The sequence below is a fragment of the Peromyscus californicus genome, unplaced genomic scaffold (genome assembly GCF_007827085.1).
Source record: "Peromyscus californicus insignis strain IS unplaced genomic scaffold, ASM782708v3 Scaffold_16__1_contigs__length_79575227, whole genome shotgun sequence".
Taxonomy (NCBI): domain Eukaryota; kingdom Metazoa; phylum Chordata; class Mammalia; order Rodentia; family Cricetidae; genus Peromyscus; species Peromyscus californicus.
The window spans coordinates 3,150,627-3,177,872 of NW_026294458.1; the positions used below are offsets into that span (position 1 = coordinate 3,150,627).

The following is a 27,246-nucleotide window of genomic DNA, read 5'->3' on the forward strand; positions in this document are numbered from 1 at the left end:
AATGGGATATCTCCATCAAATCCTTCCCCTCAGGGCTCAGGGATCCCTAAAGAAGAGGAGGGGAAAAAAAGTGAAAGAGCCAGAGGGGATGGAGGATGCCAGGCAATCAAGGCCTTCTAGACACAGCAGAGCTGGTGCACTTATGAACTCCCAGAGACTATGACAGCATGCACAGCCTGCATGAGTCTGCACCACATAGGTCCTAGAGCTGAAAGGAGTGTACACATACCTGTCCCTAACCCAGAAGCTATCCAGTTGGTAGCTATTTGCAAATGAAATATTAGTTTTCTCCAAGGAAGTCTCACTGGGGAAACAAACCACTCTTAAAGAGAGGCTCCATGCCCAGCAGCAGATGCCAGCACAAAACAAACCCAATAGCATCTTTAGGGGAGAGGGGTTGTCTCGTAAAGTCAGAGCGTGGTGTGTGTGTGTATGTGTGTGTGTGTGTGTGTGTGTGTGTGTGTGTGTGTAACTTCTATACCAACAGACTCACACAAGATAACTCAAGAGTTTCAGCAGTCTATTTTAAGCTGATAAACATTTGTAAGAATGCTCGACCTTCTACCTCTCCTCCACTCACACTGTACTAACTGAAGTCACAATTTACAACTATTCCTGTAAAGTGTTCATTAATATTATTTAACTATAGTTATTTTTAATACTTTTGTCCATTGACTTTCACAGAATGATGTTTGACGTACTAACCTGCTGCAGTAATAAAGAATTATTTCACAGGGTGTTAGTGGAGCACACCTTTGATCCCAGCACTTGGGACGCAGAGGCAGGAGGATTTGAGTTCCAGGACAGCCAGGGATACACAGAGAAACCCTGTCTCAAAAACACCAATAAATAAATAAGTAATAATAATAGTAGTAGTAATAATAACAATAATTACTTCTTGTGTATATGTTTTTTTTAAATGCTGGCTTGTCTATCACTCCCCTGCACAGAAGGTAGATGTAGCTCACCCTGGGGACCTTTACTGATATCTGGATCCATCTGGGGTTGTCATCACTGACAGTGGGGGGCATGTGCTGTGTACTGCATCTGGTAGCAGAGGCCAGAGAAGTTGCTCAACACCCACAACACAAAGGCAGCTCCATGACAAGGCAGCCCCATCCCAAAACATCACTAGTACCAAGGAGCAGAACCTGCTCTAAGCCTGTCACTTGATATCTGCTCTCCCCCAAAGTAGAGGGCCAATGATGGTGTTTCCTAAACTTTCCTCTGTGACTGTGAGGGTGACAATAGAAGACGCTGTCCCTGGCAAGGAGGTCCCCCTCCAAGATGTTTCTGTCATCCACTTACCCGCGATCATAATGAGTATGCTGTTCATGGTGCCTGGCCCATCTGAGAATGACTAGTCAGGTTCTGGGGACTGGCCAGTTATGACATTGGTTCTGATATCACAAACCAGCCAAGCCTAACTCAGAAAAACAGCTTTAATTCTATAATCCAGCCTCCAGTGGGGCTCACAGCAACATTGCAAGACAAGGAAAAGCTGAATGGCTCCATCTTCTTGGCTCTGTGAAGCCCCAATGCTCTACCCCTCCTCCCTTTATCAGCCTAACTGAGCAAAGCAAACCTTCAGTTTAGGGTCTGAATGTCTCCAGAGCCTGGGATTCCGAATCTGTAAACTACTTTTCTCCTCCTCTCTCCCTCTCCATCCAGTTCTCCTTTTCCTGGCTCCGGAGCCCCATGGCACAGTAATACACAGCCTCGTCCTCGGGCTGCAGTTCAGAGATCCTCAGATACCCCAGGTTCCTGGCCACGTCTTTGGATCCGGAGAAGCGAGGGGGTATCTTGGGACCCTGGCGCTTGTCTGAGCGTGAGAAATATCTCAGCAGGAACCTGGGAGGGTGGCCTGGATGCTGCTGGTACCAGTAAATGCTGTAAATGTTGATGTTATGGTTGCTGCTCAGGGCACAGGAGAGGCGGATGGTGGTTCCAAGCGAGGAAGAGGCAGACGGTGACTGATGCAGCGTGGGCTGAGGGCCACAACCTGAGAAGACAGAACCGTGGCCATCACCGGGGCGGAACAAGTCAAGAGGAGGGGCCAGGAGGCTCTGGGCCCCAAGAGATCTTTACCTGCCAGGTGGGCCACCAGCATGAGCAGGACAGAAATCCAGGCCATGGCTGATGACCGGCAGCACTCTGCTTCCCACGGCCACTGCTCCTGGGGCCCGTGCCAGCTGGGAAACGCTCTCCTCCCTGCTTTGAGAAGAGGGTCCTTGCACTGCTGGTCCCTGCTCACCACCCTCCCGGGCTTTCTGGGCTCTGCAGGTCACTTACCAGAATGGTCTGATGGCAGATTTGGTGGCTCTGCCTTTGTTCCGTAGAAGCATACTGCAAGGAAGCACCTGCTAGAAACTTGTGGACCAGAACCCAGGAGCTGGCTGGTGGACTCATCTCCCTGAGGGAGAGTGACCTCAACTCCCCTGAGAAGCTGAGCCTCTCAGAAAAAGATTTCTTGTTCACTTTTAAATGCCTGGTAAACTGGGACAAGAGCATGCATCCTCAGGGCAGTAAAAGCACCTCTTCACACAGCAGGAAACCAGGGTCTCAGAGGGAGTGGGGTGCTCTGATGCCTTCTAAGTTCTGAAGAGCCTTCAACCCAGGTTTTTCTGTCCTAGAACAAAGCCAGGTAATGAGACTTCAAAAAGGAAGCAACAGAGATCATAACCTGATCGACAAAGGGAGGGGCTGGTCTTTAGGATATCACTCCTGCCAGGATGTTACAATGATAATTTAACTACAGACACTTGTGCTATCAGACTATTGTCCCCAAAGAATTAAAATTTCCCCAGGAACCTCATTCTGGGGGAGGGAAAAGGCTGAAGCCTTGGGACCAGCCACTGAAGGGACTTGCCTCTGAGGAAGAGATTTCACTCAGTTCTGACAACTTATCAGATCACTATGAGAGGATGATGGGTAGATTATGGGTGAGACCTCACCTTTGAATGAAAACAATAAATAAAAAGGAAAGGACATGACTGCTCCTAGGTATGGTGGAGGAAAATTTTATTATAGATAAAAGGGAGAGCGTAGTCAGAGGCAGAGACACCTGGGAAAGTCCAGAGTGGACATGACCAGACTAAGCTGGGCCATGTGAGGCAGGGAAAGGGAGAGGGGAGAGAGAGGAACCAGGTGCAGCAGCCAGGAGGCCAAAGGTACAAAGGGCAGGTAACCAATAATGTCTGGATTATATAGGGAAGAGCCTCTGGGGGAAGGGCAGCCCAACCCCTGGGATGGAGAGTTCAGGGTAGAGGGCAAGGTCTGTCAGCAGGTGGGGGCTGAGGGATGCTGGAAGAACCGGGAGGCCAGGTCCACTTTGATATGTTAAATAGGCCCCTCAGCCATTTGTCCAGGTTTGAGACTTAACAACCTTGACCATGACTGTGTGGTTAAGCGTAGCTCTTGCTCTTTACTTAAACCTAAGCCTCATGCCAGGACCTCAAAAACTTGTGGGGAGATTCACTAGACCTCTTTGGTTGTTCTCTGTCACATGTGGGCACACTGAATAAACCTCCTTTCTCTGCTTTTTAGTATTACTTATCTCTTTATTTTTATTTATTTCATGTGCACATGGCCAGCTTGACAGCCATTGTCTTTACAGGCTGGGCCATCCTGCAGCCATTTTAGCTGTCTGTTTAATCGATGTATTTATTGATAGCTTGTTGGAACTGTCTGGGCCCAGTCTTGATAACAGAGTGATGGTTTAAAACCAGAAGGATTGGATTGTTGTTATTGTTTGTTTGTTTGTTTTGGTTTTGGGGGGTTGTTTTTTTGTTTTGTTTTGGTCTTTGGTTTTTGCTTTTTTGAGACAGGGTTTCTATGTGTAGCCTTGGCTGTCCTAGATCTAGCTCTGTAGATCAGGCTGTCCTTGAACTCACAGAATCCACCTGCCTCTGCCTCCCATGTTCTGGGATTAAAGGTTATATGTTGCTACACCAGGCTATTAAAAACATTATGCTAATAAAGTCATGAAAACTATTTTAAAATTTCTGTGATCCTAATACTCTAGAAAAATTTTATACATCATCTTCCCAATATATTAACACAAATAGTATAGTCTACAAAATTACAGATGGTGTTTTGTTTGTTTTGTTTTGTATAGTCTGTAGTCCAGGCTGGAATGAAACTCACTGTGTAGCCCTGACTGGCCTCTAACTCTCTGCCTCAGCCTCCTGATTGCTAGATTGCTGGTGTGAGCCACCATCCTTGACTCTCCAAATGTTTCTAACTCTGAAAGAAGCCTGCTGTCTATAATTTTAAATTTATTTTAATTATTAATAGCATCTGGTTTTATAATTATAATGACCATCATCATTATTGTTTTCTCTGGATGATTTTGGGGGACCACCCCCCTCCAGGATGCAGGGAGAAGGGACATAGTGGAGGCTTGGGGAACTCCCTCTGTACCAAACCGGACACAGACAGCTGGGCACCCGGAACTCACCAGCCTCGGAACTTGCAGACACCGAAGTGTCGACATCGGAGAGCAGATGAGGGGACACCACAAGCGGACAGAGCCGGAAGTGGATCCACAAGTGGCCACCGGGAGAGCCCGGCCGGAGCGAGCGAGAGCTGCAGCGGCACAGCGGGTGAGCAGTGGGCTGCTGGCTGCGCGAGGAAGCGGAAGACGCTGGCTTTCTCAGGCATTTCCGGAATAATAGCGGCGCTCAGACCCGGGCGGGGGCGTGAGGGAGGGTCCCTGCGGGGCGCCGCTGTCTCGCCGCCCGGCCGGCCGGCCCTCGCGCTGGGGCCTCTGGGCAGTGGTGGGCCGGCGCTTAGGGAGCGACTGTTGCTGCTCCACCGAGCTCGCCGCGGCCCCGAGGTGAGGTGTGTCCCCCGACCCACGGGTAGGGAAACGGGCTCCGGGAGGCCGTGCTGCTCGCGGAGGCCTGCGCTCCGCCGAAGGTTCCACTCGCTTACCTCCCGGAGCCTGCTCGGTCCGGAGACCGCGACTGTTCTCTGACTTGGAGAAAAACTTGGGTGAACCAGTCAACTAGAATGGAAGGCCAGCAACTTATGCGTAGGTGAAAGGGAAGACGGTGACCTCTCTTAACCGGTTTGTCACTCACGCCTTTGGGAACAGGACGTGAGAAGCCAGAACAGCTAGGGTTTGATAGTCGGGGAGGCAAAACAAACAAACAAAAGAAAACGTTTGCCAAGGTTCCTTGTCACTAGCTTGAATTGTTATGAACTGCAATTTACTCTAGCTTTAAAAACTTCAACTGGTGAGATGGCTCATCGCTTTTGCCACCAAGCTTGACAGCCCGATTTCAATCTCCGAAACCCACATGATGAAAGAAAAGAGCCGAATCCCATACGTTGTCCTCTGATCTCCACTTGTGACAGGCAGCATGTGTGCACCCGTACATGTACACACACATAAAATACATGTTTTTTAAATTTTTAAGTAACTCCTATTTTATGGAGATATTGGTAGATAGAGCTGCAGCGTACTCGATACAAAGAAGGGGCTAAAGAGGTAGGCCTGTTTTCCTGGGTCTGAAAGTGTTTAAAAATCACTGGAGTATTACAATCTCAGACTTCGGTGCTTTGCTGACCCCTTTCAGGCCTTCTCATCGAGTTAAATCTACTACTTCATAAGACACTGACCCAAAAGTAAATGCCCACATTTCCAGTGTCTCCCAAAGGACACAGTGATGGTGGCATTGCTGATGAGATTTGGCAAGGTATAAACAGGCTGTCTTGCTATTCTCTCTTTGCGGTCAACACCTAAATAGCACTTGCTTACCTAACTCCAGAATAGGACAAACTGTAGTCTCAGAGCCTTGACAAGTAAGATCAAACTTGGTGTATCTTGTAGGTTTATGTTACAGAGTATTTTATATATTTAAGTGATTATATCTAAAAATCTTAGCTAGACATTTTGGTGTATGCCTGTATTCCCAGCACTCGGGAGTTAAAGGCAGGAAGATCAAGAGTTCAAGGCCATCCTGGGCTACATAGTGAATTTGAGGTCAGCACTGGCTACATGAGGCCCTGCCTCAATGCCCAGTCTCTCCACACACACAAAAAAAGCAAAAACTTAAGTAAATAGAAGTGTTACTAAATCAAAAGTGTGAATGTGGTATGTAAGGGATGCTTGTAAGCTGTCAAATTCAGGTTTTCTCATTCGTTTTCATTTTGAAATGGAAGATGTGCCTTAACAGGAAATCAGGAGATCTTGAGATTAATCACAACTACATCTTCAGAAATCTTTTTAAAAGGTAGAATCTGATCTGGGAAAAGGAACGTGTTCTGGGCTAGAAGGAAGGAAACTTATATTCCTTTCCTGGATGGATGGATGTAATATATATATGTATGTAAATTCCAATTATATTCCTTTTCCTGGATAAGCAATATAATCCTGCTAAGGCAGAATGTTTGTGTGTGAAGGGACTTGCCAGTCTATTCAGTAACCTAGGATCTTTGGTTGCAGAGGAGGGGTAGAGATAGAAAATTCCCAGAACTTTGAAACCATGGAAGAAGAGCTCCTAGGAATGAAAGTGTTTGCAGTACCCTGTAGTTAAAGTCAGGTGCTGCTGCCGCTGTTTTTGTGCGATGAGGCCTCACTATGTAACCCTGGCTGTCCTGGAACTCACTGTATAGACCAGCTTACACTCAAACTTACACTAAGAGATCTGTCTGCCTCTGCCTCCTACCACGCCCTCACTAACATAAGTTTTGGTTTTGGTTTCTTTTTGTTTTTAAAGTATCTGTAAGCATTTTATTCACTTTACAGATAAAATTTTCTCATGTATTCAGACATTCAGTGGTGTTTGCTCTCACCATCCACTACTTCCCATTAGAGTGAGTGAACAGAAGCCTCTGCTCTCCCATCACTTGCTTGTGTTCTGGGGGCTATAAGACAAGAACCTGAGAGGCCATGCCAGGCTTAGTAGTTAGGTACTACAGGGAGGACAGCAGAGATATTCTCAGAGGCAACAGGATAAAATCTGAGAGCACAGGTTCTAGAGCAAATGGGTCCACATGCTGCCCCTCCAGCTCTAGTGTGACCCACATTCCTTATAGAGCAATATAATGACAATGTGCCCATCCCAGCAACGCTGGCAGGACTGTCCAGTGTTTGGTCCTCTCTTCCCTCCTGCGTCCAGTTTTCCTTTCTCGTCTCTGTGTCCCCTTTAAATTTCACTTCTGGTCCTCTGGCTCTGGTTAAGCCAAAACTTGACCAGCATAGACATCAGAGGCATGGCTGTTCCACACATACCTTCATTGCTCCAGCAAACAGGCATTGTGCACCCAGTGCCAAAGATAAGCAGTAACCTAGACACAGTCCATCTAGAGACAGACCTGTGATGCCCAGTTATGGTTTTCAGGGGGAAATAGGTCAGGAAGTCAGAACAAGTACAATTTTGAATAGCTTGGCTTTTTTTCCCCCTGAGATTGTATATTTAAGGAAAACATTCAAGTTTTTATTGGGGCAAATTTTATTTCTTTGTGGCCCTGCAGCAACGACTGTGACAGCCCAGGCTAACTGTGACTTCGGCTGCTTCCATACGTCATAAGGAGTAACAAACCCTTTATCGAAGGAGTTTGCATTGACATCTCCATTGTTGTGGACAGTGCTCTTTGCAGCCCATATTCTAAAATCCATTGTCTTTGTTCTCTTTGATCAGTCATAGACATCCATGGCACCAAATTTTTAAATAGTACAGAAGGGGTTATGACAAGCTAGAGCCACCACCACCGCCAGACCTGCATGCCTTCCCCAGGCACCTGCTTCTGAGTTATGTGCAGATTCACCTGCCTTTTGTAAACGAGCATGTGTACACAGAGGCATGTTTGGTCACTGGTAGCAATGCTTCGTTTTTGGGTTACTTGCACGGGGTTCCCTATGTAACTCATCCTGGCGACCTGTGGGTGTTCTGTTGTACTTACATGTCATTCCTTCATGTAACCAGTTCCCTCTTGACTGCTAGGTTGGTTCTGATCTTTTACTTTGAATGATAATGCTGCGGAGAATTCCCCCAGCAGTGGTTTCTCATAGATGTCTCATCTGGTCCTTCCACCACAGTCCTGTCCTGCCTCATAGGGTACACTGTCCACATGAACAGTCTTGCAAGCACTTACCACTTGTTTCTGTGGTCTCCCCTCCGGACACTTTCCCTCCTCAGATAAGTGTTCATTATCCTAGCCTATCCATATTCCTGATTGAGGATCTTGAAAGCCAAGAGTTGCTCCCTCTAACTTCATTCCCACCTTAGTACCAAGCTTTTTACCATTGGAGTCCACAGAACACAGTGTTGTAGCCCCTTCCAGCGCCCTCTCCTTACCCTCCCTAGAGTCAGGTTGCCATCTTGACCATGCCTCTCATCCTCTGCCCTCTCCTGATGTAGAGGTGCCACCTCCTTTGCTTCCTGCCTGACCCCAGACTGCCTGGACACCCTCCCTAGGCTGCTCTTCATGCTCTTGGCTGGCCAGCTGCCTCTCAACCCTTGGCCCACTCCGATGTCACTCCAGTAGCTTCCCACTCCCTCATCTTCCTTCTGTTCTAGGACAGTTTTCACAGTGGCATGCCATCCATCTAAAAGGAACTGTAAAAGCACACTTAGAGTTTTCTAGAATTCATCCCACTCAGCCTTTGCTTTTGTCACTGATGGTTCCCATCAAGGTCACTGGGGTTCACTTAGGTTGCTTAAACCTATGGTCAGGTCTTGGCTGCTGTATCACATCCTACATCTGACACTGTAGTGGTGTCAAAAAAGACCACCGAAGGGCTTAGTTTCTTAGATTTCAGGCCTCACCTCTCCTGCCACATCCTAATGGCTCCTCTTCGTCTCTGTGGCCCCGCTGCATTCCTTCCATGTACCACTGCTGCTTCCTCGGCCATACCCAAACTGCTCCGATTCTGACTTGACCTATTTCTCTCTCAAGTTTTCATCAACCAGCAGGAATCTTCCTTCAGTCGCCTGAGCCAAAAATCTAGAGGTTATCTGTGTTATCCCATCCCAGTCTTGTCTAGCCCTGGCTCTTCAGGGTCCAGTCACCTGTGTGTCCTCTAGAGGGCCCCTTTAATATTTGAGATCGGGTTGTTACACTCCAGGGCAATCCTTCGCTGCCACCAGCTTCCCCACCCTACCCCACCCACTTCATTGCCCCTCCAACTGTCCAGCCATGTCTCTCCAGGCCTCACCTTCCCTGATCCCTTCTGCCTGCACACCTCTCCCAGATGCCATCTTGTCCAGCCCTACCCTGTCTCTTACCCTCCCCACCTATGGAGACCCAGCACTGTAGTGTGAGCTCTAAGAGGACATGAACCAGCGTTGCTTTCTACCATCTTACCTGAACCCAGAAAGCTGCAGCAGGGCCAACAGTGGTCCAGATATGAGGTTTGCATGTTCTCTTGCAAGGTATCACTGGCCATAGCACAGTGTAATGTGGGTTAGTTAAGACAGATGCCTGGCCAAGGGCTATGGGTGTGAGAAGAGAGGCTTGACTCTGGTAGACAGCATTAGAAGAGCTCAGAGGCTGATACAGCTCTGTGCAAGAGCCTGGCTCCCATACCCTGCCCAAACAATAAGCCAAGAAGAAGAGGTATCACCAAACGATATTTTTCAGAGTGGTAGAGCAGTCCAGCCAGGGAGCACTGGCAGAGGCTCTAAATGGATGTCTTTTGGTTGGTTGTGGTTTTGCTATTTTGAGATAAATTCTCATGTAGTCCAGACTGGCCTTTAGTTCCCTGTGTAGCCAATGACCGACCTTAAACTATTGATCCTCTCACCCTACCTTCCAAGTGCCCAAATATGGTTATTGTTTTGTTTTTTAAAACATTTTTAGTGAAAAAAAAAAGATTTTTTCACACAATATATTTTTATCATGTTTTCCCCTCCTCTAATTCCTCCCCACCTCTCTATGCACCCCACTTTGTATTCTCTTCCCCCGCCTTAAAAAAAAGCAACACACACACACACACACACACACACACACACACACACACACAAAAAAAAAAAAAAAAAAAAAACCCAATGCAAGGAAAATGTCAATAAGACAAAAAATGTCCAAACAAAGCAAAATGAGACAAAAAGACTACAGAAATGCTATTCAGTTCATTTTGGGGTGGCCAACTACTCCTGGGCATGTGGCCTACCCTGAGGTGTGGTTAATACACATTGAGACTCTGTTGGAAATAACGAAGTTTCCCTTTGCCAGTGGATGTCAGTTGCAGATAGCTTCCTGGTTAGGGGTGGGAGCCTGTGTCCACTTCCTTCTCTCAGTGCTGCGACTCCATCTGGCCCAAACTCTGTGCACGCTGCCACTATCTCGTGAGTTCACATGTGCATCAGTGCTTTTGTGTCTGGAAGACACTTTATTGAAGTCTTCTATCACCTCTGGCTCTTAAAATCTTTCTGCCTGAGCCCTGAGGGGAGGGGTTTGATAGACATCCCATTTAGATCTAAGTCTCTTCTCTGCACATTGTCCTGTTGTGAGTCTCTGTTAGTTCCGGTCTCCTGAGCAAGGCACTGATGTGTGGGTATAGAAGAATGTCATCAGGAGTCACTTTGCTGCTGTATTCCTGTAGCAGAACAGTAGTATTTGGTTTTGCCAAATATAAGAAAGAAAAGTGACTTTCCTTGTTCTACCCACCTAGCCATCTTGCCAACCCAGTCATGTTGCTTATACTTACTAATGGGTTTCATCGTGACATTTTCATACATGAATATAATGTATTTTTGTCACATTCATGACTGATTGCCCTTTTTGCCCCATTCTCTGGGATTCCCTTCTTCTTCCCAACTTGTTGCCCTCTGCTTTCACGTCCATCATCTTGTGTGTGGCCCGGTGAGTTTCATTAGGTTATTTACAGGGTCCTGGACATCACCAGTAGCTACACCACTGAAGAAAATGTTTCTCCTTCCCTCAGCAGCTGCTGAGTGCGTGCCATTAGGTCTTGCTGCCTGGAAGAAAGCATCCCACAATGCTTCACTCCTACCTCTACCTTCTTTCTGCCCCTCTTCAAAGAGTTCCCTGAGCACTGGAGGGGATGAAATAAATGTATTGTCGTTTCTTCCCTTCAGGAGTCAGCACTGACAGTCGTGTTGAGCTACAGAGGAGACATTTCTAAGCTTTTCTCCTGCTGTTGTCTTGGGTGTGGGTGCTGCAGTCTGTGGCCCTGACAGCCTGGAGCAGGAATGAAGACCGTGCTCATGGTAGCAGAAAAGCCATCCCTGGCACAGTCCATCGCCAAAATCCTCTCCCGAGGTGAGAAAAAACAAAAGTACTAGGCTGTTTGATTGCTTAATCTGTAAGCACTGTCATTTGTGCTTTTTACAGAATTTCTTTTCCAAAAATGTGCCTCCACCGGCTGGCAGGGTGAGCTGGGATTGGCAGGTTTTAGGAAACACCTCAGTAGCAAACCTCCTGGGACATGCTGTGTCCACATACAGGGTACGAAGGCTGAAGCCTCCAGGGATGATAGTGGAGTAGAACTGCTGTGTCTGTCAACATGCTGGACCAGTTAGGGGCATTGGTCATAAGCGCAAGAAGCAATCCTGGGAGGAGGTAGACGAGACTAAGTCTTGGATTTTGCACCACTAGATATTCACTACTGCCTACTGGGCCCTTGATGTAGTTACAGTTACACCCTCTACATCTCACAAGTGACCAGTGACCTAAGAGCCAGGAAAGTAGAGGAAGATTTGCCCATCAGGATCCACTCTGCCATTGAGGGTTGGCACATAGGGGTTGTTTCCCTGTAAATAGGAAGAGCACTTGGACCTTGACCTCCCTTTTACCAACAGTTGGAGGAGGAAGAACCCCTAGTTAAGCTGAGAATCTATCCAAAGGTCCAGAGGGGTACAGAAGGCTCATCTCATCTCCAAGTACCACGAGTGTTCAGCTGAGGGAACATATTATAGGATATGATAATTAGGTTTCTGGTAACCTTAAAAATCTAACTAAATGAAGGTAGAATTCAAATTGAGAAGAGAAAACAGAAATGCAGTGAGAGTCCAAGAGTCTCCGCCTCTAGTTCCCAGCCAGTGTGGGACTCTGGTGTGAGTCACTGTTACATTTTCATAGATGCCTTTGTCCCTGAGCACTGTAAAGTCACCCCGTACCTAGTTAACTGCAGGGGGGCTGGGGAATGTTACCAGTGACCACTTTGTCCTCTGAGGGTCAGCATGTAGGCTCAGGGACCCACAGCATCTACAACTCAGTCTCACAGTTGTCTGTGGCCTTGCCTCCCCAGGGAACATGTCCTCACACAAAGGGCTGAATGGGGCATGTTCAGTGCACAAGTACACAGGAACCTTTGCTGGCCAGCCTGTCCACTTCAAAATGACATCTGTCTGTGGTCATGTGATGACTCTGGATTTTCTGGGTAAGATGACCTCTCCCCTCCTGCCCCTGACCTATTGAAAGGAGCACTGTACAGTACTACCCAGGGTCCAGTTAGAGCCTGTTTCCAACAGGTCATGAAGTGGTTAGCAACTGGGTAAGGTGGCCATCCCCATCTCTGCATGATGCACCTGCCGTATCCCTAGGGTTGTGACAGCTGCAGAGGCTGAGCCTTGTGAACTGTGAAGTATCATTCAGTGTCTTCATGGATATGATTTACAGGAAAGTACAACAAGTGGGATAAGGTGGATCCTGCAGAGCTGTTCAGCCAAGCTCCAACAGAGAAAAAGGAAGCTAACCCCAAGCTGAACATGGTCAAGTTCCTGCAGGTATGTGAAGGGAGTATGAGCCCACCAAGGAGGTCCCTCCAGCCCCTGTGTCGTGGGTGCAACAGCGCTCTTGTCGCACCATCATTTGTGTCCTCGTCCACATCTTGGGCACCAAGGCTTTTGCTGGCAGCCCTGGACCCATCTTTCTGCCCTTTCTATGGAAACTGCTGCCCCACGGGGCACTTCCATGCCTTGTTCTGTGTCCCAGACATCCTTGTGACCAGTTCTGGAGAGCAGATATTCTGCTTTTATAATGGCTCAGCTAATTTTAAAATAAATATGTACGGAATGGAGAGATGGCTCAGAGGTTAAGGGCACTGGCAGCTCTCCCAGACGTCCTGAGTTCAATTCCCAGCCACCACATGGTGGCTCACAACCATCTATAATGAGATCTGGTGCCCTCTACTGGCATGCAGGCATACATTCAGGTAGAACACTGTGCACATAATAAATAAATAAATCTTTTATAAATAGATAAATATGTACATATTATTTTTTTAAAACTGAAAAGTAAAGATAAGTTTAAAGAAGAAAAATAATACAACCACATGACCCAAAACAACCACTGTTAATATTTAACTGTTTCATTTTGGCTCTTTTAATATTTATGTAGGTTGGGACATTGTAGCTAGAGTTTTCCTGCCTGGCCCACAGTCAGGACAAATCTCTCTCACCTGTCAGTCCCACAGCCGCTCAGACCCAACCAAGTAAACACAGAGACTTATATTGGTTACAAACTGTATGACCATGGCAGGCTTCTTGCTAACTGTTCTTACAGCTTAAATTAACCCATTTCTATTAATCTATACCTTGCCTCGTGGCTTACCGGCATCTTCACATGCTGTTTGTCATCGTGGCGGCTGGCAGTGTCTCTCTGACTCAGCCTTCCACTTCCCAGCTTTATTCTCCTCCTTGTCCCGCCTATACTTCCTCCTGCCTGACTACTGGCCAATCAGTGTTTTATTTACCAACCAATCAGAGCAACACCTTTGCCACACAGACCATCCCACAGCAGAACATTAAGGTCATATTGTAGAACAGGAAGAGGGCCAGTGAAAGTGGACAAGAAAAATAATGGAGTTGAATATAATCAAAGTATATGATATACATGTTTGAAAAATATTGAAAATAAAACCTTCAGTAAATCTACTTTAATCTTTTATTACCCTCTGAAAATTATGGAGTGCATGTGTGTTTTGTTACCACATAATAAAAATAAAAATATTTTTAAATGCCTGTCATAGGGACTAGGGAGATGCTCAGTGGGTAAGAGCACTTGCTGCACAAGTGTGAGGACCTGAGTTTGGATCCCAGCACCGTGGTGAATGCTGTGGAGGGCAGAGGCAGGAGGATCCCTGGGGCCTGCTGACCAACCACATGTCTACAGGGCCATTGGGAAACCTTGTCTTCCGGGAATAAGACAGAACGGTAGAACAAGGTACCCAGCCACCTCCTCTGGCCTCTGCCAGCAGGCTTCTGCACCTGCACAGCCATGCACATGCACCACACCACGCAGAAGGGTAGCTCACATTGTAATGACAAGTTTTTGATCTAACAGGATGATAGTTCTGAACCAAAATCTTTTCTGGGTGCGGAGACAGCCTCACTTCAGACAGCTTCCTGCTCAGCCCAGGCTTGGTCCTCTGACCGGAAGCTCAGAACCTGGCTCCATCTCCTGTCCCCAGAGGGGAGTGTCACAGAGATGCTTGTCAATGTCTGCTTTGTGACAGGTGGAGGGCAGAGGCTGTGACTACGTCGTGCTGTGGCTGGACTGTGACAAGGAAGGCGAGAATATTTGCTTTGAGGTGAGTATGGGACCGAGTCTGGTTCCCTTTAGACCTTCTCCCCACCCTTCCTGACCTGATTTTGTCACACTGTTCCTGAGGCTAGCATAGGGAATATAGTGGCTTTTAAAAAGTCTTCTCCCACTCCATTTCAGAAAATGTGTAGCTACTTTAAAATACATACACCTAGGGTTGGAGAGATGGCTCAGTGCTTAAGAACATTTGTTGCTCTTACAAAGGACCCAGATTTATAACCATCTGTAACTCCCAGTTCCGGGGCATCTGATGCCCTCTTCTGACCTCCCAGGGCACCAGGCATTCATGTGGGGGATATACATACATACAAGCAAAACACTCATACATATAAAGTGAAAAAAATTAAATCTTTTTATTTCTTTTTTTAATGAATAAACTAGGGCCAACAAGATGGCTCCTCTGGTAAAGGTGCTTGCCACCAAGTCTGACACCCTGAGTTCAAATCCCAGAGCTCCACATAGTAGGAGAAAGCCAAGTCATGAAAGTTATCCTCTGACCTCTATACTCAGACCATGGCACATGCAAGCGCACCCACACCCACACTAATAATAATCATCATTATCTTCATTTCTTTTTTTAAACCCCATTCTGGACAGGTACACGCTTCAGAATTGTCAGTGTTGGGCCTAGCTCCATGCCCGTTGCAGACCTTTAGTTGCTGTAGTTAATATCCTTGGCAATCTCCTAATATGTATGAGTGTTTTGTCTATATGTATGTATGTATGTATGTATGTATACTGTGTTCATGCCTAATGCCCTCAGAGGTCAGAAAAGAGCATCAGACTCCCCAGAACTGGAGTTGCCCATGGTTGCAAACCTGAGTCCTTTGTAATAGCAACAAGTGCTCTTAACCAGTGAGCCATCTCTCTAGCCCCAGATCTCATCTTCCACCTTACACGTCCTCGGCCCTACCCATCCTAGGGAGCCCTGCCTACAGGGAGGCTGGTGAAGGTTTCCTGTGTGCCCTCTGTAATGACACTTGAATGCTGCTGGCTATGCCTGCTGGTCCTGCTAGTACCCCTCATGCTGTGGCTCCATAGAGGTCACCTCTGTGTCCTTATTCCCAGCCCCACCTGGGAATTGACATACTTGAGTACAGGAGATGGTTCCAGTAAAACAGGAATTCAGGGCACCCAGTGTTCTCGTGCAGCTCTCTTAGCAAATTTAATTGTATACTGTCTCTTCTCAGATACCCGCTTCCCTCCTTTCCCTGTCCACCCCACAGGAGGACCCCCTCTGGGGCTAGAAACAACAGCAGCTCATGGACCACTGCTTTCCCATAGTGATGCCACTGCGTGTCCCAGCTTCCCTGGGACTTTCCTCCCCTGCATAGCCTTAGCAAATCTCAATTCCAGGGCCACCTGTGCATAGCTCACACACACAGGGCCTGCTGTAGCCTTCCCATTCTTATTCATTTCCTCTTTTCCTTCTCTGTCTTTTCTCCAGTCATATAAAAATTCTACCTGTCCATCCAAGCACTCCCTACTCCCAGAAAAGGGAAGGGATTTGGGGCCATGAGGCCCTTTGTGGGCTTAGTAACGTAAAAGAGGTAGTGGCTGTGGGGCCACACTGAGAAAGGAACTGGACTGCGGAGGTGGGTGCATACCTTATATGGAAGTGTGTCCAACTAGAAAGAGAGACAGCCAGGTGGCAAGGGGTTTGTGGGGAGGCCAAGACATCTAGAAGGACAAACAAATACAGGAGGGCCTGGTATGGTGGGGAAAGGTTAACCGGGAAGGGGGCCAGCCCAGCAGTGGGGTAAAGAGGGAATTAACCACTGCCAGGATTCTTTCTTCCAGGTCCTTGATGCCATTCTGCCGGTCATGAACAATGCCCACAGTGGTGAGAAGACCGTGTTCCGGGCCAGGTTCAGTTCCATCACTGACACGGACATCTGTAATGCCATGACACGCCTGAGTGAGCCGGACCACAATGAGGCACTCTCAGTGGATGCCCGCCAGGAGCTAGACCTGCGCATCGGCTGTGCGTTCACCAGGTGCTGCCTCCTGCCACATGCACAGACTGTCCCTTTAGCCAGGATTCTGCCTCTCCTCAGGCCCTCAGAACCTGCATAAGCTACCAGAGATACCTTTTTTAAAAACCTCAATAAAATATCTGTTTATCAGATGCACGTCACACCCACCACAACTTGATAAGCAGATTATCTGTGTGCTGTCTGTCCTCACTCTATCCTGTGCACACAGGACGGACATCCTGCTCTTCTTTGATGGCTTCTTGCTCTGTCACTTTTGCTTTCTTCTAAGTGAGGAGCATCCTCCTTGTGTGCCCTCTCTGCATGTACCCCCAGATCCACAAGCTAAGTTTGCGTAGGGTTTGCCTAGAGTGAATTATTGATCTGCCATTTTTCTCTCTTCCCCAACCCTCTAGGTTCCAAACGAAGTATTTCCAGGGAAAATACGGAGATTTAGACAGCTCTCTCATCTCCTTTGGGCCGTGTCAGACTCCTACCCTGGGATTCTGTGTGGAAAGACATGATAAAATCCAGTCCTTCAAACCAGAGACCTACTGGGTACTACAGGCCAAGGTTCTCTTCCCTTCTCTGTTCCTGCGTGGTGGTGTAGGTTTGGGGTATGGACTATGAGAGTTTTACCAGTCAGAATCAGCACTTCGTTGGTCCAGGCTAAGAGCACAAGTGTGGGTTATAGTACCAAGCAGTTGTTGGTCCTGGTGCCCAGGAGGAAGAGGCACCAGATTTCATGGGGACAATAGGCTAGGCTGAACCTAGATACATTACATTTGGATAAGTAGGAGTGAGTTCCCTCTGGGGTGCGTGATGAGGTCAGCCATTCAGCCAGTGTCTGCAGTGGGGAAATCCACGCATGGGATGAAGACTGGGCTTTCAAATTTTATCCATCTTTAGAGCCTTTTTACATAAAAGCCTCCTAAAGCATAACAGAGGTTTAAAATGTAGGACAGAGGACTGTGGGAATGAAGGTACTTTTGTTAGGCAGGTCTTGATAGGCAGGAGCAGAGTGAGAAGCACAGCTCTGTTCAGGTGTTCCTTTAAGGCCCTCCGTCAGCAAGACCTCAGGACTATCTGATGCTCAGTGGGTGAGAAGAGTGAGGTATCAGCTCTGGACCCATAGCTCAGCAGTTAGGAGACATTAGAGCAAGGCCGTTCATGGACAAAACCAGCCTCCTCTGCTTCGGCTTTCTTCCCTGCAATGTGCTTTCCTTTTGTCTTTCCTACAGGTTCATACCAATAAAGAGGAGTCTCTCCTTTTGGACTGGGACCGAGTTAGAGTTTTTGACCGGGAGATTGCACAGATGTTTTTAAATATGACAAAGCTAGAGAAAGAAGCTCAGGTATTCTTTCTCTGTCCACATCTGTCACATCTGTCCTGGATGGGCGGGCCCTAGAAACCTATGATCAGAGGAATCATTGTGGCCCTGGGCCTTGCCTTTCTGCCTTTTTGAAATGCAGATGGCTTCTTGGACAAGTGAATTCACACATACATTCCTGACATACTTCTGCCAGTGCAGCCGTGAAGCACTACCCCAGCTGCTGTCCACATCTGAGACACTGCCCTGCCATTTCCACTGTCTCCTCCAATATTCCCAGGTGCAAGGTCTCCTTTGGCAGGACTCCATTTCACACAGATGTTTTTTTCTTCAATATCCAAAGCTACTAGCTGCAGCTGGACCTTTGTTCACATTAGTGAACTTGCCTGAGGTCACACAGCTAGAAGGATATAGGTCTAAAATCTCATATTCAGTCACCTTTACCCTGCGGTGGTGGTGTGTTTTACTCGGGGCTTCTTTGGATCGGAGGAGTCTGCTTCTTGGTGATTAGGAAGACGATGCAGCTCAGCAGCGGCTGGCTGCACAGGATAGAACCAGGCCCTACAGCTGTCGCAGCTGACCGTCAGTCACCTTCTAATTGCCTTTTTCAAGCCTTGTGTTGGTGCCATTCTGCTCAGGCTCTGCTGACTCACAGGTGAAGCTGTTTGATACTGGTAATGCTGATGTCAGGACCCACCTCCAGGAACCCTAACCTCCAGTACCACATGCACACAGATATCCTCTATGTCAGCACCCATGTTTGTTGGTCTGGAATCTAGAAAGTGTTGCCCTGGCCAGTCTGTGTGGGGTTGGTAAAGGTGGGAGACTGGCTGGTTTGTTTGGATTATTTTTACAGTAGACAGTCAGCTTTTCTATGAGTATTCTACCCCATAGTGGAAAGTGCTAGCTCACCAGACAAGCATGGCTTATAGATAATTTCAAAATGATTACCATCAAGCAAGTGTGAGATTTAGCATAGAAACATGACTTGCAGCTTCCCTTAAAAAATAGGAAGGTTTTGCAATGCCAGTGACGCCGTTGGCAGCCCCGACACGGCCCGCAGGCTACCCTGGGGCTTGGCCTGTGTTGACTTCAGTGGGATTTACATCTACAGCCTCTTGCTCCACATTTTCTTCTTCCTTCAAGAAAAACAGGGAGTGTGTTTCTTCTCTTCCCCCTCCCCCTTGCTTTCCTGATCTAAATACTCAGTTCAGTTGTCAGGCTGCTGGGGAAAGTGAATTTCAGGAGCAGGAAGATCAAATGATTCAGTTCAGACCTTTGTCCACACAGTTCAACTGTATGGCCTCTTCATCTTGCCAAATGCCCCCCATCTCTCCTGGCCTTAGGTGGAGGCTACAAGTAGGAAAGAAAAGGCCAAGCAGAGACCACTTGCCCTGAACACTGTGGAGATGCTGCGTGTGGCCAGCTCAGCTCTGGGTATGTAGAGACATTTCTCTAAAGCCCCACCCCCACCCCAAAGACATTTGTAGTCCAGCATAGGGCAGAGCCAGTATCTCAAGCCACACCAAGCACCTCTCATGCTGTGATGTTTGAAGCTTGGAGGGTGGGGGTCTTGAGTCTCATTTGAATTTCCTTTCCTGTGAGTCCTAGAACAGGACTCCTCTGAACGCTCCTTCCTTAGCTGTCACAAGAGTCAGGCTGAAATATTGCTGGTCTTTGACAGTCGTTCCCTAAAGCACCATCCTCACAGCGCTGGCTCTTGATACAGCAATGCCATCAAATGATCCATCGCCAAGTGCCAGCTCCATCCAATGACCCATCGCCAAGTGCCAGCTCCCAGGCTGCAGAGCAATAGGACAGGCTCTCTTAGAGCGCCGAAGCCTCGGGACACAGAACTGAGTTGTGGTTCCAGCAACCTTAGCTGCTCAAAGACCTAGATCCAACTCTGTGGCCATGTCATCAGCACCGCCATGACACTGTACAGTGGTACATGGCACAGTGAGCAGTGTTTCCCATTGGGCCCACTTTTGCAGATTCAGGACCTCAGTTTTGGACAGGCTGTGTCCCAGGTGCCCAGCCAACCATTACCTCTGAGCCCTGGCAGTATTACCACTAAGAGCTATCTTTGTCCTCTTAGGAGGTGCTAGTCTATTTGGGGAGAAAACAAAAATGCCCAAGCCTATGGGTGAGCTCCTAGCCACCTTCCAGACACCTGAGCCTCCTGGTTTTGGCAGGTATGGGACCACAACATGCCATGCAGATAGCTGAGAGGTTATACACACAGGGCTACATCAGCTACCCACGGACAGAAACCACTCACTACCCCGAGAACTTTGACCTGAAGGGTTCTCTGCGACAGCAGGCCAACCACCCTTACTGGGCAGACACGGTGAGTGGAGTAGGCCTTGCCCTGCACAACCCATCAGCTGTGGCCTCCGGACAGGCTTTGGACAAACCCAAGACCAGTGGGAAGCAGCCAGCCTGACTGGACTCTGCTTTGCCTCCCTTCCTCCAGGTAAAACAGTTGTTAGCAGAAGGCATCAACCGCCCACGGAAAGGCCATGATGCTGGTGACCATCCTCCTATCACACCTATGAAGTCAGCTACAGAGGCTGAATTAGGTATTGGGTACTCCTCTTCCCAACATGCTCACACTCCTCAAGCTTCCAGAGTGTGAAGGGCAAGCTGCTATAGGCACTTGGCACCAGCGGACAGGCTCAGGCCTCTTACCAGTATGGCTGCTCCTCAGCCTGTCACTGGCTTAGGGAAGACAGAAGTGAAATGATTGCAGCTGTTTGGGAAGAGGCTGGTATACAGTCAGCTGTGGTGTCGGGGAGTGAGGCAGAGTAGCAGCACTCAAAGGTGGACTGTACTGCCTCCCTAGCCTAAGGTTGTTCTGAGGACCGTGTTCCTGAAGAATGCCAATAGACCAGGGAGAGCAGGGCCAATGGGACCAGGAGCTGCTGCACCTCTGAGTGTGAAGCAAGAGTACCACTTAGAGCTGTGCCTAATGAGCAGTCCACTAGAAACACTGTAATGGGGCCATCCACGCAGTAGAGCAGCTTCCCTTGCTGTACTTTCCTTCCTCCTTTTAGGCTTTGAGGCTGGGGATGGGGCTTAATGGTATGGCATTTGCCTGGCATGTGCTTATAGCCCTACACTCAGTTCCTGCAATCATCAAGTATTCACACATCCTTGATACCCATGCCAAGGCTCTGTTGTTAGTCCAGGGCGCCTGGTAACACTCAGCCTTTCCAGGGGGTGACGCGTGGCGACTGTACGAGTACATCACCAGACACTTCATTGCCACAGTGAGCCATGACTGCAAGTATCTCCAGAGCACTATCTCCTTCAGGATCGGGCCTGAACACTTTACATGCTCAGGAAAGACAGTCATCTCCCCAGGTAAAATGGCAGGCCATGGGGTCCCTTTCTTCTCATCTCCACAGACACATGGGATCCCTGGACGGAAGGCCCAGGTGGGAACCTCAAATGACAGTGGTGTCTCTCTAGGCTTCACAGAGATCATGCCTTGGCAGAGCGTGCCCCTGGAAGAGAGTCTGCCCACATGCCAGAAGGGTGACACCTTCTCTGTGGGTGAGGTGAAGATGCTGGAGAAGCAGACGAGTCCACCAGACTATCTGACTGAGGCTGAGCTCATCACACTCATGGAGAAGCATGGTATCGGTGGGTGTCCAGATCTGGGGTTTCCATTCCCACGGCCCCTGGGCCAAGAGATGATCCTAGCAAGCGTGCCCATGACCCCTGTGCACCCGGTCAGCATGTGGTGGCTGGTGGCCCAGTGTATGTGCACCCGGTCAGCATGTGGTGGCTGGTGGCCCAGTGTATGTGCACCCGGTCAGCGTGTGGTGGCAGGTGACCCAGTGTGTGACCCGTGGCTCTAGCTGACCCCTGTGTACAGCTGTTTGCAAGGCCTTTCATCTGAAGATGTGGTACAACCTTGTGCACCATGGGACCAGTGCACACTGAAAAGTGTCCACCAGACTCAAGGTTAGCCCAGGATTCTGAAAGATTCCTCGGACAGATCAACAGCCTCCCCCAAACACAGCTAACTAGGCAGGCTTACCCTAGAATTCTGGTCTAGATCCACTTCTCCCCAGGGCCCAGGTACCTGAAGTGAATCCTGACAGTAACCTCAGCCTGCTGTGAGTTCCCATTGATGGCATAGCCAAGTGCTAAGAACCTTTTCTGCACCCATGACTTCTAGTAGCCACATGTGAGACTGTTCTGGACCCAAAGACCAACATACACTTCAGTTTGGGACAGTGAACAGAGTTCTTGTGTGACCTTCTGAACAGGAAAGTGAGTGAGAGCAGTACTGTTGAACAAGGTCCATGGGCCATGTAAAAAAGGCTTACCTACCTGGGCGTAATGACTCCTATCTGTAATCCTAACATTTAGGAAACTGAAAAAGAAAGACTGCCTGTAGCTAGAGTTTTCCTGCCTGGCCCACAGTCAGGACAAATCTCTGACACCCGCCAGTCCCACAGCCATTCAGACCCGACCAAGTAAACACAGAGACTTATATTGGTTACAAACTGTATGGCCGTGGCAGGCTTCTTGCTAACTGTTCTTACAGCTTAAATTAATCCATTTCTATTATTCTATACCTTGCCACGTGGCTTGTGGCTTACCGGTACTTTACATCTTCCTTGTCCTGATGGCGGCTGGCAGTGTCTCTTTCACCCAGCTTCCTGTTCTCTCAATTCTCCTCTGTTAGTCCCGCCTATACTTCCTGCCTGGCCACTGACCAATCAGTGATTTATTCATTGACCAATCAGCAACACATTTGACATACAGACCATCCCACAGAAACTGCCACAAGTTCAAAGCCAGCCTGGGCTATGGAATGAGTCTCTGTCTTTTAAAAAAAAAAAGCTGACTATAGCAGCCATCCAGGGGCTCTTGCATGCCAAGCTCCCATGATCGGGGCCAATTCCTACCCTTGGCCATGAGCCGTGGAGCCTCTGGAGGCTCCTGAACCCCCAGTGCTGGTGTCTCCCCTGTAGAACTTGCTCAGAGTGCCGTGGGAAGATACATGTCCCTCTGCCAGCAAGTGTGCAGCCAGCGTTAAGTTCCATTTTCACATCCTCTGAGCAGCAGCACAGCAGGGTGCCTCACCTTCCACTTCTCTGCCAAGAAACTTCTGCCAGGTGAAAGAAGCTGCATCCCCAGAGTGGGAAACATGCCTTGGGTATTGTGAAGGGCCTAGAGAAAGGGAGAAGGTGACGGGGAAGCGGATAAACTACCCAGGTTCAACAGTAGCATAATGAGCTCTCTCTGAGAAGCTGGACCTGACATAGGAGGGCATATATGCCACAGTCCAGGTGGAAGAGGCCGGTTTGCATTTAATATTTTCAGGGAATGCTCTCTGACCTTAACAGAATCCTTTATACTCTCTGGGCTTCTGTATTCTAACTGCAGAACTAAAATGAACACAATGAAGACTGTTCCTGGATTCACAGGTGTGCCAGCACAGTACAGGGAGAGCCCTGCTCTGTCTTGGGAACCTTTCTTCATCATAGCTTCTGGCAGCCATACACAAGACAGCAGTCTGGACCCAGTGAGCAAAATAAGCTTCAGTTTGTGACATGATACTCCTTCCATGGGTATCTGGGAGGGTCCAAAAAAAACAGGGTTCCTCTGACAGGTGGTGAAACTAGAGTGCATAGTCCAGAGCATCTTGTTGGGGCAGGCTGAGGAATACCCAGAGCCATGCTGTGCCTTCCAGGGACTGATGCCAGTATCCCTGTGCACATCAACAACATCTGCCAGCGAAACTATGTCACTGTAGAGAGTGGCCGCCGGCTCAAGCCCACCAACCTTGGCATTGTCCTGGTGCATGGTTACTACAAGATTGGTGAGTCTCTTACCCACTACCTATGACCTGCTGGGCTTCCCAGCTCCTTCCTGTGCTGTAGCTCTGCTTCCTCCTGAAGTGGCCCTGTGCTCCTCATGCGTTTCCCCAACCCCACTGCAAAGATGCTGTGGAGACTCAGGAATTTGGTGGATGAACAGATTATAATGGGTCCAACAGAGGGTTCTCCTGCAAACCAAATCTGGCTTCTTTACTAAGATACCCACCATCTCGGCCCACTAAAGTGTGCCCCTAGTTCTTTGGGAGATGAAGAAATACAGCACAGACCTAGCCATCCTGTACAAGATTTCTACACAAAAACCTTTTCTGATGGGAAATCAAGAAAAGTCTGATGGCAATAGGAGCTGCCCTTGATGACTTCCAACTTTGTAGACAAGCAGTGCAGGGGGAATCCAGGAAGACTGGGTCAAGCAGGACAGCAGTTCTTGCCTGCCTAGTGGGGTTGCAGGGTCCTGGGTACCAGTGCCCACAGCAGCATCCACCCACTGGCTTATAGATGCAGAGCTGGTACTCCCTACCATCCGCAGTGCAGTGGAGAAGCAGTTGAACCTGATTGCCCAGGGTAAAGCCGACTACCACCAGGTCCTGGGCCACACCCTGGATGTCTTCAAGAGAAAGTTCCACTACTTTGTTGATTCTATTGCTGGTAAGACCTGCCTCTTCCCTGCCTCTTGTCAGCAGCCATTCCAACAGGGCTGAGCCTCCTGAGGCCCACTCCCAGATCTGGGCTCTGAGCTTCTGCAGGTCACAGCACTGACGTCTCCTCATTAGCTGTTGTTGGGAGCAGGTTAATTTACGTCCACATCAGGGATATACCAAGTCGATGAACAGGGCTGTAGCCCCCTAGTCTATCACTGACAGACAGTCACTTGGCCCCTTGACCGTGTATGCTGGCCTCTGTCTAGTTCAGCTAGTTCCACCAAGCCATGTCTTGGAGGGAGGGCTGCCAAAGACCAGGAGGGACATGACTCCTGTACTCTGCTTGCTCTCAGGCATGGACGAGTTGATGGAGGTATCCTTTTCACCCCTGGCTGCCACAGGCAAGCCCCTCTCACGTTGTGGGAAGTGCCATCGATTTATGAAGTATATCCAGGTATGTGCAGCTTGAAGGACTATAACCACTTCTGGCCGCAGCATTCCTGCGCAGACGTTGCCTTAAGCCTCTGCTTTGTCATTAGTCACGCAGAAATAATGTTTGTTGTCTTAATTATCACACAGAGTAATCGAAAGGCCTGAATCGGCACCAGTAACTACATAAACCACCAGACCAGTGCGTGGTGTCCTTCACTCTTGTCACCATTCCTCTCTCCTTTTTCCCTGAGATGGGGCTTCTCTGTGCAGCCCTGGCTGTCCTGGAACTCGATCTGTTGTAGACTAAGCTGGCCATAAACTCACAGACATCCACCTGCCTCTGCCTCTGCCTCCTAAGTACTGGGATTAAAGGCATACGACCACCACCTACTGCCATCATTTCTCTTGCTCTCATGAATATTGTTAACATTCTGGGGCTTTACTCTGTGTGTGTGTGTGTGTGTGTGTGTGTGTGTATGTGTGTGTGTATGCATGCACACGCATGCATGCACGTGCATACATGCATTCCATAACATGTGGAGGTCAGAGAACAACTTGTAGGAGTCAGTTCTCTCCTTCCATCACATGAGTGCTAGGGATTGAACTCAGGCTTAACATCATGCACCTTTACCTGATGAACCATCCACCAGCCCCTTACTTAGAATCCGTGCCTTTGTGAGGGAGGTAGGAAAGAGGAGATGTGGTAACTGTGCTTCATACCAGTGCTTGGGAGGTCCTTGCCTGACACTGAATTGTGCATTCTGTGTATCTATCTGTTAGGTATTCTGCATTACCTGTTCAGTGCTGTGAAGGGAGGACATAGAGCAAGAGAGTCAGACCCAGCCGCCCTCACCCCTGCTTATTGTTCCCATCCCCTAGGCCAGGCCAAGCTGCCTGCACTGTTCCCACTGTGACGAGACCTACACCCTCCCCCAAAATGGAACCATCAAGCTCTACAAGGAACTGCGGTGCCCATTGGATGACTTTGAACTAGTCCTGTGGTCCTCAGGCTCCCGGGGCAAGAGCTACCCACTATGTCCCTACTGCTATAACCACCCACCCTTCCGAGACATGAAGAAAGGTGAGTGTGGCACATGGTTGTTCCCAGCTTCATACTTCGGACTCCAATGGGGTCCCTACCCATCCTTCCCTACCTGTACCCACTAATACTCAGTCAGGGACCTCAGGAAATACTTGGGCCACTGCTCGGGCACTGGGTATGCCTGGGTCATAATTGAACAAGCGGCTTGTTCACTTAGGATCTGGGCAGGGAGCAAGCTGTGCCTCAGGAGCTGGGCTGAGTGAGAGGCAGGCGGCCTCAGAGAACGACACCTGTCAGACAAAGCCCCCTAGGCTCTGAGACACTGCTGTTGTCTTCCTTTCCACTCTTTGCTGGAAAAAGAGAGAGCATGTATGCAGACTAAGCAGAGCTTGCCACCAGAGGGGCTCAGTGCCCACACCCACTCTCTGGTGGCACCGTCCCCTATCAGACTGGGAGCCAGCACCTTTCTTTGTTACCCATGGCACTTACAAGGAGTCCTCAGGGGGTCTTGATCTGCATTCATACTGCCAAGATAATGAGGGTCTCTTCCTGCCCCCCGAGTGGCTTACAGAGCAACAGTTAAGTACCAGATGATCTGAGGGCAACCTAGAATAAGCTTCAGAAGCAAAATGAGGGTTTAGGGGTCAGCTGGAATCCTCAGAGGATTGAGGACTGAACATTTTTAGATAAGCAGAAACTGGATGATAACAGTTAGAACCCAGGCCAGTGTGAACAAGATGCCCCCAAAGCAGGTTAAGAGTACCACTTTGACATTGAAAGCAGCCGGAGATGAGGGAGCCAAGACAGGTTTAGGTCACTGGACTCCTCTTCCCTCAGGCATGGGCTGCAATGAGTGCACACACCCTACCTGCCAGCACTCACTGAGCATGCTGGGCATTGGCCAGTGCGTGGAGTGCGAGAATGGAGTCCTGGTTCTGGACCCCACCTCCGGTCCCAAGTGGAAGGTGGCCTGCAATACATGCAGTGTGGTGGCACACTGCTTTGAAAATGCTCACCGAGTACGGGTATCTGCTGACACCTGCAATGCCTGCGAGGCTGCCTTGCTTGATGTAGACTTCAACAAAGCCAAGTCTCCTCTTCCTGGTAACGAGACACAGCACACGGGCTGCATCTTCTGCGACCCCGTCTTCCAGGAGCTGGTGGAGCTGAAGCATGCAGCCTCCTGCCACCCCATGCACCGAGGTGGTCCTGGAAGGAGGCAGGGTCGTGGGCGGGCCCGGGGCCGGAGGCCTCCAGGAAAGCCCAACCCCAGGCGGCCAAAAGACAAGATGTCAGCCCTGGCTGCTTACTTTGTATGACAACCCATCTTCCCTCACTCCAGCTCCAGTTTGGTGTGGACACATCATGGTGGTTGTCTTTAAGCCACTGGAACCATTAAAATGCTTTTTATTTTGTATTCTCTGGAGCAAAAAGCCTGGGGCCTTTTACTGG

General features: G+C 48.9%; 2 protein-coding genes across 7 annotated transcripts; one reads left to right on the forward strand and one right to left on the reverse strand.

The window, feature by feature from the left end:
* Positions 1 to 1,424: 1,424 nt before the first annotated feature.
* On the reverse strand, positions 1,425 to 4,572 carry Vpreb1 (V-set pre-B cell surrogate light chain 1). 4 transcript variants are annotated; one of them, XM_052739992.1, is made up of 4 exons: positions 4,460 to 4,572; positions 2,293 to 2,629; positions 2,089 to 2,211; positions 1,425 to 2,002 (listed from the first exon to the last, which is right to left on the reverse strand). In XM_052739992.1, exons 3-4 carry the CDS (start codon positions 2,132 to 2,134, stop codon positions 1,638 to 1,640), a joined length of 411 nt encoding a protein of 136 aa, XP_052595952.1. In that variant the 5' UTR covers positions 2,135 to 2,211; positions 2,293 to 2,629; positions 4,460 to 4,572; the 3' UTR covers positions 1,425 to 1,637. The 4 variants fall into 4 exon arrangements, with proteins under 4 accessions (XP_052595952.1, XP_052595950.1, XP_052595954.1 ...); XM_052739990.1 differs by having other exon boundaries at positions 2,089 to 2,214; XM_052739994.1 differs by having other exon boundaries at positions 2,293 to 2,346; positions 4,460 to 4,560.
* On the forward strand, positions 4,494 to 27,211 carry Top3b (DNA topoisomerase III beta). Of its 3 annotated transcripts, none has more exons than XM_052739986.1 (18): positions 4,494 to 4,604; positions 11,049 to 11,232; positions 12,221 to 12,352; positions 12,592 to 12,698; positions 14,429 to 14,503; positions 16,318 to 16,514; positions 16,907 to 17,063; positions 17,732 to 17,845; positions 19,168 to 19,258; positions 20,017 to 20,171; positions 20,298 to 20,403; positions 21,041 to 21,187; positions 21,296 to 21,469; positions 23,535 to 23,663; positions 24,178 to 24,327; positions 24,674 to 24,774; positions 25,632 to 25,833; positions 26,632 to 27,211. In XM_052739986.1, exons 2-18 carry the CDS (start codon positions 11,163 to 11,165, stop codon positions 27,111 to 27,113), a joined length of 2,589 nt encoding a protein of 862 aa, XP_052595946.1. In that variant the 5' UTR covers positions 4,494 to 4,604; positions 11,049 to 11,162; the 3' UTR covers positions 27,114 to 27,211. The 3 variants fall into 3 exon arrangements, with proteins under 3 accessions (XP_052595946.1, XP_052595947.1, XP_052595948.1); XM_052739987.1 differs by lacking the exon at positions 4,494 to 4,604 and adding an exon at positions 4,706 to 4,837; XM_052739988.1 differs by lacking the exon at positions 4,494 to 4,604 and adding an exon at positions 4,897 to 5,035.
* The last annotated feature ends 35 nt before the right edge of the window (positions 27,212 to 27,246 follow it).

Coding starts and splice junctions, on each gene's coding strand:
- Vpreb1 (XM_052739992.1), bottom strand. CDS start 2,134: ATGGCCTGGATTTCTGTCCTGCTCATGCTGGTGGCCCACCTGGCAG. Junction 2,003..2,088: donor GCTGGTGGCCCACCTGGCAG/GTAAAGATCTCT, acceptor CTGTCTTCTCAG/GTTGTGGCCCTCAGCCCACG.
- Top3b (XM_052739986.1), top strand. CDS start 11,163: ATGAAGACCGTGCTCATGGTAGCAGAAAAGCCATCCCTGGCACAGTCC. Junction 16,515..16,906: donor ATCGGCTGTGCGTTCACCAG/GTGCTGCCTCCT, acceptor CCAACCCTCTAG/GTTCCAAACGAAGTATTTCC. Junction 21,188..21,295: donor AAAGACAGTCATCTCCCCAG/GTAAAATGGCAG, acceptor GTGTCTCTCTAG/GCTTCACAGAGATCATGCCT.